The sequence below is a fragment of the Echiichthys vipera genome, assembly GCF_963691815.1.
Source record: "Echiichthys vipera genome assembly, chromosome: 15".
Lineage (NCBI taxonomy): Eukaryota > Metazoa > Chordata > Actinopteri > Perciformes > Trachinidae > Echiichthys > Echiichthys vipera.
This window is the reverse complement of record NC_139840.1, coordinates 12,311,829-12,322,822: the sequence shown is the minus strand read 5'-3', so window position 1 is coordinate 12,322,822 and position 10,994 is coordinate 12,311,829. Positions and strand designations below refer to the sequence as shown.

The window sequence follows — 10,994 nt, the reverse complement described above, 5'->3', positions numbered from 1 at the left end:
TGCCACCCCTACACAGAAACAGGGAGTGCTCTCCGCATTACTGCTTTAAACCAAACATTGGGTGGTTTACATCACCTTGGGGCATCACATTTTTTTCTTTAGGGTCAAAGGGTGATGGCCCTTACAGGTTGCTATGACTCCAGGTAGCTGGGTTGTTAAATTTTAGTATAGTTTCCCAAAATGTATTACAATTCTGTATATTAGGGCTGCGACTAATGCGTTTTTTTTTTTAATTTATCACTTGTCAATAGAATGTTAGATGATTGTGAAAACTTTGTTTTGTTCAACCAACAGACCAAAATAGAATATTGAATTAATTTAAAAGAAAAGTAGCAAATACTCTATAGACATTTTGACTCATCGCAGTAGGAAAAGCATGTGTAAATTGTTAAATTAATGATGGCTGAATTCCATTTAGCGGCTTCAATTTCAGGTCACGTTATCGTGCAGGCTGTTTACTGGATCACTTAAATGAAATAACACCTGTCATTAGTGTGATTTGTAACACCGGTGCTTTTCCTGCTATGAGTCAAAATGTCTGCTGTGAGAAAAGCCTACTGAAGAAGCTGGAAACAGAATATTTGACAAATGTGTTGTTATATTCAGTTGATTTGACTCATTTTAACCCTACTGTATTTATAAAAGGTAGTAAGTTACAGTGTGCATATCTTTTAGTAGTAAAGATTCAAATTTGCAATGTAAAATGACAATATGGAGAAAAGCTACGTTACACACCTTAACATTCAGCAGTTTTATTGCATAGTGAGAATGAAAAAATCGGTTGCAGAAACATTTTTTTATCCTGTCACTTTACAGTGCTTTTTCCTCACAAAACAAGCGTTACATTAAAAAAAACCTACAAACTTAAGTGATTAACATTTTTAACACACTTACAAATATTTAGGCAGTTATAAATCAATGTTTGATGCACCCTCAAAACATATTCAGAGTAGTAAAGTTAACACCCAAACCTTTTAGAAAAGAAGTCTGAAAATAAAGGCAACATGCATCTTGGTAAGAAGGCATATGTATGGCTTCCAGATTAGCCCAAGCACAACGTGCTGCAAAGGAGGAAATACTGGTACATTAAATATGTAGCCAAAACTGATTTTGTATTGCCATAAAAAAAAACGACCTTTCTCAGAATTGATCACTCTGAATACAAAAAGGCATGACTTGCTACAGCCTTTAGTGAAGACACAAAGGTCATTGTAATGTGTACCTCCTTTAGTTACAATTACCTTGCACAGTACACAAGTTCAGTATAGGGCTGTTGAAAAAAGTACTCAGTGGGATAATAGTTCCTGTGCAGCCTAATGATGTAAACACCCAGTAAATATGCATGTTCCTAAAAACCAACAAACCACATTATGCAGTTTTTCTAACAAGTATATTGCAAAGGCAGCACATGATAAACCTGAGACTCAGAAATACAAAAAAATCAACGCTGACTCAACCGCCTGCCTTTCAAACAACCACGAAGCAGGTAGAGTGAGATTGTTGCAGCATTAATCCATTCAAACCAACATACTTTATAACAAAGGCTGGTAAGTGTTTACAGACGGGAATTCTCAACTTGGACAAAGCAATGTCAGTACAGTTTAAAATTAGTCGATGCCAGTGTTCATTAAATGTTAACTTGTGCGACTGGTACATGTAGTCACAGGTTAAAGTGAACACAGTCGCAGCAAGTAGTGCATCAGTGTTTAATTCAGTTTTTGATAAAGTAAAAGCCCCTAATGGATCACTTCTTACAGTACATGTGACCAGATAATAAGTCATAAGATTGCATTGAGGTCCAGGGCAAACGTGCTGGTATATTCCTATTCCCCACATCTCTTATTTATTTATTTATTTATTTAACGCACACACGTGGCTGCCCAACAGCCAGAAAGAGAAAGAACCACGGTAGGATTTGTAAAAGTGCAATAAGCTGACCCATTACCAAATATATTTACAATTACATAAAATAAAATAATAAAACCTGACAGAATAGTGATCCCCCACCACTAGCCTGTATGTTTGTGACAATAACAGCTGGGGTGAGGGCAGCTTCCAGCACTTTTACACCCTAGAAGTAAAGAGCAAGGTCAGAGATTGTGTGCAGTAGATTAGTTGTGGATAGCAGGTGATTATTAGTGGTTCTTGAGCTGACTAGACAACCAATCCAGTCCTTCGTAGAGGCCCTCTCCGTTGGTGGCACAGGTCGCCTGCATGTACCAGTTTCTGTTATGTAGGTGGTGCAGATTCAACTTGTCTGTGAGTTCTGCTGCATTCATAGCATTTGGAAGGTCCTAAAAATAACAAACGGTGATAAATGTTAGAAGCCGGCCCTGTGAATTCAACAGCAGACTTGCAGGAAAATGGTTATGAAATACACCTGCTTTTATAAAGAATATTCATAAGTACTTACTTGTTTGTTGGCAAACACTAGTAATACTGCATCACGCAACTCATCCTCCACCAACATTCTTGAGAGCTCTTCACGAGCCTCCTGACATCGCTCTCTGTCATTACTGTCCACAACAAAGATGAGACCTGGAACAAGAGCAAATGACAAATTAGTGTGTGATTCTGTATGATGTTTCCAATACAAATCAACAAAAAATTTAGTGAATTATTTTTTAAATAAGCTCATTACAAAGTGACTGACAAATGTCAGACACTTAGGGTTTGACATACTAAACTTACCCTGCGTGTTCTGGAAGTAATGACGCCACAGCGGTCGAATTTTGTCTTGACCACCGACATCCCATACTGTGAAACTGATGTTCTTGTATTCTACTGTCTCTACATTAAAACCTGAAGGGGAAAAAAACACATCATCACATTAAAAACACACTTGAAGTTGTCATTTAACAAAAATAAGGGCACACAACATGCTAACACTATTTTACAATGCCTCACTTACCTATTGTGGGAATGGTAGTCACAATCTCACCAAGTTTCAGCTTGTACAAAATAGTTGTCTTTCCAGCAGCATCAAGACCCACCATGAGGATCCTCATCTCCTTCCTCCCGAGAAAACTGAAGAGGCTGGCAAAGATATTTCCCATAGTGGCTGGTGACGGGAAGCTGCTTTGACAAAATTAAAAAAAGCTGGGGGAAACGACACCAGAATCAGAAATACTTTAATAATCCCAGGGTTAAAATGCTTTTGTAACAAAACTCCAGATATACAAACAACAAATATTATATACAGACAACATATAGAGCAGCATTTACGACTAGTAACCAAACATGACTTGGAGTAGAACTGAAACAGTTTGTCAATTCATGGATTAATAAGCAGATGGGTCGAAAATAAATCTACAACAATTATGATAACTGATTAATTGTTTGACCAATTGTTAAAAAGGAGCTCCAGCTTCACAAATGTGAGGGCAGGGTCACTGCTTATATTTGTCTTGTGTGATCTATGAGTAATAACTATGAGAGTGTGAACTCATAGTTAATGAATCATGTTGGCGACACCATTTCACTTATGTACATTAGGGGCTGTATAATAAATGTAACATCCGCCGTTTCATTGAGGAACCACCAACACATTTACTTGTTCACCACCAGACAATCCGAGACACCGGAAATGAAACGTCTTCTTGCTCAATTTGGTGTTTGTTGACATCTAATTTTAATACAACTTAAAAAAAAAAAAAGCGTCCTGGCCACATGAAATAAGAAACGTAGTCGCAAATGATTAACGTAAATACATTTGATTGTGACCGAATCAGGATATAACGCAGCGTTACGCAGCCAAAGCCACACATGTAGCCGGTGACGCAAGTAGCAACTAGCTAGCCGTCAACCTGCGCCAGTAAATGTGTTTTCTTTGAAAGTATGACGGAATTTATATGTTAGGACCCCGGAATTTTAATAAATGATGAACCAAGGAATCGCCGTAGAGTAGTTTGGCATTGAGCTTGCCACGGTGTAGTACTTAAAGTTGTCCCTCAAACCTACGTAAACAAAAACAACAACGTTAGCTTGGTACGGTGCGAGGCTAATAGTCGTCCGACCAGTTCGGATTTTTGACAACTCACTGAAAAATCAGCATTACATTCAAGCACGCCTTTATATATGCGGACACGAATGTGAAATAAGACGAGACAGTCTGATTAGTGTATTCGGGTAGGTTAGTTAGAAATAACGTAAGAATACTCGGCAAAGTTCACGTTAGCTCTAAGCAGCCAAACATTGTTTTTCTCTCGGTGCAACGTCATATCGTCCCCGCGTCCAAAAAAAACCCCGATTTTGCATGAAAACGCAGGGCATTTATGTACAATTACATTTTAATAAGCAACATAATAATTTGGCAAAAATAAATAAGTATAAAGTCTCTCTTAGACACTTACGCGGTTGATATGTTTCCTACTTGGTTGCCTTCAAGGCGTTTCCTTCCTCGGGAAAATGGCGACAGTTTGACACGTCAGAGGTTCCGTTCAGCAACACTTCCGCGATCATCACAAAAAAGAAATTAAAAAAAGACAAGGACAATATAAAAATGTCGTCCCCTGTGGCCGGGGGGTAATTTCAAGTTTCGCTGATATTGTTTAATTAATTGTTTTCGGTTATTATGATGCTATTTTTTATGTAATAATTAAATAAGCTATACTTTCTTCTAAGAAAATGTCCTTTAACTCCAGTTCCAATAAGTAGCCATTTATCCCAGAGCTTTCAGCTGCATGTTATGGCTCTCATGACTCGTCATACAGAGTGAAGAAGTAGGCCATTCATAAAAAAAAAACAAGCTGATGAACACTTAATGAATAATCATAATTAATATATATATATATATATATATGTCGTAAAAAATAAATGCATAGTTATTATAATGCTCCTGCCATCTTGATCACAACATCTCCTGCCTTACAACATCGTTTTGTAATTCAGGAACATTTTATGTTTATTTTTACACAGCATTCAAGCCAATGAATTCAAATTTCAATACAAATTAAACAGAGAAACTTCAAAAATGGAGTTTATGCACAATACAATCTGTTTGCATGCATCTGAGGTCTGTAATTTAAGAGGTTCCTGATATTAAACTGCAAGGAAACGGCTCCTACAATGAAATAATGAATATTGTGCTGTGGATTAATTGTCTAGACTGATGCTTAGAGAGGAAATATTTTATTGCCAAAGGGGCATCCTGGTGATGACCTTTGGTTGTTCACGGTTTGAATCACTTTAAATCTATAGAGGTATTTGTTTTAAACTATGCTACTTCCACTTCCTTTTGATCCACGACCAGGTCATTAAGGAAAAGTCTACCCATGCCATTGTTGGGCCAGTTGAATTTTAACCAGGGTCAACTATGCCTGCTACCCCCAGCAGAGGGGGCAGCAGGAGGGTAGAAGGGCAAGAGAGCTCAACAAAGGAGGAGAGAAGGGTCTATAGCTTGTGATAGACCACACAGTGAAGGCTCATAATGCTGTCTCACTCTGCAACCATAATTTGTGGTTTTGCTCTGCCAAATGCCTGAGAGATCGCACTTAGCATATTTTCTGTCTTTTTTTAAATGTGTGTGTGTGTGTGTGTGTGTGTGTGTGTGTGTGTGTGTGTGTGTGTGTGTGTGTGTAAGGTGTTTTTTGAGTAGCAATTGTTTATATTCTTGTAGATTCTCACATTTATTTCAGTTTTCAGCAAAATCGAAATACAAAAATGTTTCAAAACTTATTCATTATAACACAACCCTCAGCAAGTATAAGACTTCCTTTCTCTCTTCATCTCCATTTTCTTTTGCAGATATTGTTTGTACCCCAAAAAACATTGTTTTTCAAACAATACAGGAGGTGGTTCTTAAAGCATATTGCTTTTAGAAAACATGCAAATATGCTATTTTTTTGTATAACATCCTATTTAGTTAATCTGACTTTGCCAAACGTTGTGCAGTATCGACAAGTTTGGAAAGCTATTCTTGCATAACAAAGCATTTTACTGCCCATTGTACTATAATTCAGATTGTCAAATGCAAATATATCACAGGCCATGTCAAACTGCTCCAATTTATCAGCTTAAAAACATGGTTTTGAGAGCCAAACCTGTCGTTCCCATGTTGCATAACATTGGAATGGTTTTGCATATTTACTTCCGGATGAGCGACTTTCCCTTTGGGTAGTAGCAGTTTCAATTGGACCCACAATACTGTTAAAATTACAGCAAAAACATAAACACCAGAAGACCCAGGCTTCAGCACTGCATTGTCTGCCATTCCTCAATGCAAATACAACAAAAACTACAACAATTGGGTTTAAAATATATAGTTTAACAGGTCAAGAAGTAAACTATAGTTATAAACTGTTAAGTTTTAAGCATAAGTCAACCCCCCCATTCTTCTCAGAGTCAGAGCACAGGTGCAGGTGTTGAGGTGTGACAACAGAGGTTCATTCAATCATTCAACCTTTATTTATACTCAAGAGACTGAGGGGCGACGCTCATTTAAAATCACAATGAGTCAACTACAAAAGCAAAGAGAAAAAAGGGAAGAGCCAATATCATTCTAAACAATGTTTTGAGAAGGTTTAAGATCAAACTTCTAAAATGTGTGAAAGGTAGGCTGTACGTGAATCGATTTTAGGTTGGTACTGTATTTTTCAGACCTAGCTTGTGGAACATGAAGCAGTTCTGAAAAGTAATATTGTGATATTCCAGTAAGGGCTTTATGGATTAAAAAAACAAACACCATTGAGTACCACGTCTCTCTTGGAGAGAAAACTCTTGAGTCAAGAGTTTTAAGCGTCGAAGAGGATGCAGGCCTATAAATCACATCAACATACCAAGACTGACGTGAAAATTGCCTCAACAACTGCTTTCCTACCAAACGTGAGAAAGGTTGTTTCATAACCAACCTTTTGCCTGAGCCAAGATTATTTATGTGAAATCTGAATGTGAGTTTTTCATGAATCCAGATGCTGAATTATTTATATTCTGAGACTCAATCTTAACTACATACATAGAATTGGAAAATGGTAGCATTCCACAATGCAACTTTAAAAACAATACAATACAATGTCATTTACAACAGAAGTCACAGCAGCAGTACTGTGCACCGCTCTAAAATCAGACTGAAATTGGCACAAAATGGAAGCTCTGGACAGAAATACCATTAACTGATATTTTACTAGAAATTCCAGGACCTTTGCCGATTGAAGAAGTTTGACCCCTTCCTCGGGGTATTATATAAGCCATTTGACAAACTCTGAAAAAATAGTGAGATTAAAAATATGAGTTTATTTGCTCTGAGATAATTTGGGCCAAGAGCCACAAGAAAAAATGGTTGATTTTACAGCATCTCAGATTTACATGTGCATCTGCTTCAGAATCAGAAATAATGCTTCTGAGTTGTCTGAAAGTAGTCCAATGGGAATGTTTTCCAGTGTCCAGCAAAGGACCAAGCTTTGTTTTTTACATTTACCAGTCAGATAGGTCATTAGAAAACCAGGAGTTTGGTAAAAAAAACAATGAAATCATGGCATAAACTTGCAAGGAAAGCTTTTAAAATATTATTTCATAACTCTTGTGTCTTCTGCTGTGGCCAATTACCATGTCTGAACTCTCAGATAATCCTGTTGCTAAAACATTATACTTGCGATGAATTGCCATTATTGTCTTCTAACATCTAAAACACTACATTTTGAGGTCAAAGAGATATATCAGGCAGAAATAATACCCAACGATCAACAGGATACTCTGACGATTTTAGCATATCTCCATTGCCTAGCCGACCTCTCTCTTTATTTGAGGATTATTTAAACAAAGATTAAAAAAAAAAAGACTTTGTTGGGTTGACATTACCATAATATGCATTTATAACGTACCATGTAGTGAGCCGAAGGTACAGTCAAGATCCTAGGGGGTAGTGCTAAATCCAGCTTTCGGTACTCCACAGGCAAACACAGCAGTAATATCCATTTGAAGATATCTCCTACTTCCTCGTTTCTCCTTTTCGGCTTCATATCTCACTAGTCACTGACAGTTGTGATGTGTGGACAGAGGACTAGAAATAGGACAGTAGGGGGTATATATATCACCCCCCTCAAAGCACACACACAAACACACAAACAAATTCTGATGTGCCTGCTTGTGTAAACGCTTTGACAACTTTCTTCCACACATGCATGTGTGCGCCCCCTCTCTCTTTTTTAAATCCCTTCTTTATTTGTGTCAAATGTGTGCCCAGAACACCTATCCCCACCTGGGGGCCACGGCTGCAGAAGGGACAGCTACAGTAGGACTCTGGAGATCTTAAAGTAGCCTTTTTTTCCACAGGAAAAATATGCTTTTGGTTAATTTCTGGACAACGTAGACTACATCGTCACCTGAGAGGTGATAGCCAAGTTGTTGAGTCAGTCATGCCGAAATCAAAGTACATTTATGGCTGTTGGGGCAGAGAGTGATGCTTGTCTGCAGTTTGTGAATGGAAAAGGGCTGCCAAGTCGCCAAACAGGCTTCCCAGTAGGAAGGATCTCAGTAGGGGCCTTACTCCCCTTTGAGACGAGGCCTTGCAAGGATAAAAACGCTCAGTAAGGGGCTTGGGAACGCTGATCTGGTTTGTGTGTGTGTGTGTGTGTGTGTGTGTGTGTGTGTGTGTGTGTGTGTGTGTGTGTGTGTGTGTGTGTGTGTGTGTGTGTGTGTGTGTGTGTGTGAGTGTGTGTGTGTGTGTGTGTGTGTGTGTGTGCGTGCGTGCGTGTGTGTGTGTGTGAGTGTGAGTGTCTGTGCCAATGTGACAATTGTGACAATGACAAGGATAGAATGTGTGTGTATGCATAAGAGTGTATTAATAAGAGAGAAGTGTTATCTACAGTTTTCTGTGCCGTCACATTCCTAAATCTAAAATTATCCAAATAAGTTATTCTGGATTTGGAGTTTGTGCATATGGTTTGGGGTTGCAGTAATCATAATAATCATGATAATAGAAGCATTTTATGAAATGGCCTACTGGCGCCCAATAGACTGCTGTGTGAATTGTACAAAGGAGCTGGTTTGGGCTAAGCACTGCTGGAACTCGGATGGACAGGCATGGGATGCCTCCCTCTGCGTCTCATGTAGTACTGGATTATAGGTCGGACAAAATCCCAAATGAGGTGTGAAGCAGGAAACAAACCAAACATTATTAAAACGACCAGCATCGTTGCCATGAGAGGATCCATTCTGGCTTCATCCATTGGCAACAAGGGCCACTGGGCACCCTACCCCACGCCTCTCACAGTAGGGGGCGCTACAGAGAGACAGACTGGGGCAAAAGGATAAATGTGCACCAGTGTTGGCTGCCAATCACCATTGTATGGTGATTGTCGGCAGTCTGAAAAGGTCGTTAAGGGGATTTACATAACATTTTGCACTCCGCCCCGGGTACATGCGGAAATATTCGATTCCATATTGAGTCATTACCGCATGAAGATTATTCTCATGTATTTTGACAGTGCAGTTAATGGAAACAAAGGCAATGAGGTGATCTAACTGAATGGCTATACAGAGTAAAATATATACAGAGTATAATAATCACATCAAACCACATGTTTGGGCAACAAGTTAAGATGGTAAAGCCACACATTCATAAATCAATTAATATTTTTTTTCCTAAAAACCTACTTGTGCATTAGACATTTCTTCATCATTGAGACCACAAACGATCTTTAACTGTGTTGGTTCGTTGGTAATATTGGTTTTCAGTTCCCCCTTGTGACCCTTTCAATCCTCCAATGACAACTGGTCTACATGTGGGAGCCACTGGTGTCGATGGGAGATGTCCTGGGACATCCGTGACAGATGGTTGAGACAAGCTCTTCAAGGACGCACTTCCTCAGAAAGGACATGGGGCCTCCGGCGTGGGAAGAGGGTTGGGGGGGTATATTAAGAATGGGAATTGCTGGCTTGCAGGGAGTGGGTATACTGGCAAGGTGTAAGGGTACACGTAGAACGCAACATTCATGCCAGGGAACTGGATTTCCTGGTAAAGGATGACTTGGTTAGACGTGAGGTTACCATGGTCTATTTCTTCAAATTCTCAGCACCCTTTAAATGACCTACACTAACAGGACATCTCACCACCTTCTATGAACTCAGAGGACATTTTGACTGGTGAGTCTACGTCTCCTCTTTGAAACTTGCTTCAATCATCCACATGGGCTATGGCGAGCCATTGCAAGATGAAACAACAGTGAGGATAAAGGTAGTTCTTTCTTTCTTTTTTGTTTTCCTCAGTGTGTTGGTTTGAAGTTGATTCATGTTTGCTATGTATACAGGTTTTTAAGGGTTGTCCCACCCCTGTTCTCTGTTTTAATCCAGCTATATCCCATTGGAAGAGGCATCAAAGAATAAAGTGTGAACCTGTTGCACCTTAGGGTAGGTAATTGGTTGGAATGCACAGCATGTCGAAGCAGGGCCTTGAGGACCAACCAGTACCAACTGTGGCATCAAAATCAAGTTGGTGTCCAGATTTAGCATATGGGATTTTTCACATGTCATGTTGATGCCAAATGATTTGTAATGCAGTCTTATGTTGTTTCTCCAACATTCAGGCATCCGTGACATTGACAGGTTGACTGTAAGTGGCCCTTTGGGCCCTTTAGAGAGGCCTCATAGTGACAGGCTTAACATGCTCCCAAGGTGGTCCAGGTACGGTGTTTTTTATTGCTACTGACAGCTGATCTCTTTCGGTTATGTGAGCCACTCAAAGATAATCCGTAAGTGATTGAATAATAAATTTGGAGGCATTTTGAACATTGCTTACATGTGTGTGTGTGTGCCACAGGCTAAAAAAACCCTAATGATGATTCCAACCATTGATAATTCATACTTAATATTTGTTTTACTCCAAAGATGTTGATATAGATATTACGTACACATATACACATAAGCAATCTTTTATTGGTCATTTTTTCAATAGGAAGGGGTGTGTGTGTGTGTGTGTGTGTGTGTGTGTGTGTGTGTGTGTGTGTGTGTGTGTGTGTGTGTGTGTGTGTGTGTGTGTGTGTGTGTGTGAGTTGGTTGCT

The 10,994-nt window shown here is 39.1% G+C and overlaps 1 protein-coding gene across 1 annotated transcript; it reads right to left on the bottom strand.

Annotated features, from left to right (window-relative positions):
- Positions 1 to 736: 736 nt before the first annotated feature.
- arf1 (ADP-ribosylation factor 1) lies at positions 737 to 4,430 on the bottom strand. Its single transcript, XM_083928228.1, has 5 exons — positions 4,353 to 4,430; positions 2,912 to 3,099; positions 2,692 to 2,802; positions 2,414 to 2,538; positions 737 to 2,294 (listed from the first exon to the last, which is right to left on the bottom strand). Exons 2-5 carry the CDS (start codon positions 3,054 to 3,056, stop codon positions 2,136 to 2,138), a joined length of 540 nt encoding a protein of 179 aa, XP_083784354.1. The 5' UTR covers positions 3,057 to 3,099; positions 4,353 to 4,430; the 3' UTR covers positions 737 to 2,135.
- Positions 4,431 to 10,994: the final 6,564 nt, after the last annotated feature.

Bases quoted from the DNA above. Each gene is read 5' to 3' on its own strand.
- arf1 (XM_083928228.1), bottom strand. From the start codon at position 3,056: ATGGGAAATATCTTTGCCAGCCTCTTCAGTTTTCTCGGGAGGAAGGAG. The intron at 2,803-2,911 runs GTAAGTGAGGCA...TTTCCCCTTCAG, and splicing joins GACTACCATTCCCACAATAG to GTTTTAATGTAGAGACAGTA. The intron at 2,539-2,691 runs GTAAGTTTAGTA...CTCTTGTTCCAG, and splicing joins TTACTTCCAGAACACGCAGG to GTCTCATCTTTGTTGTGGAC.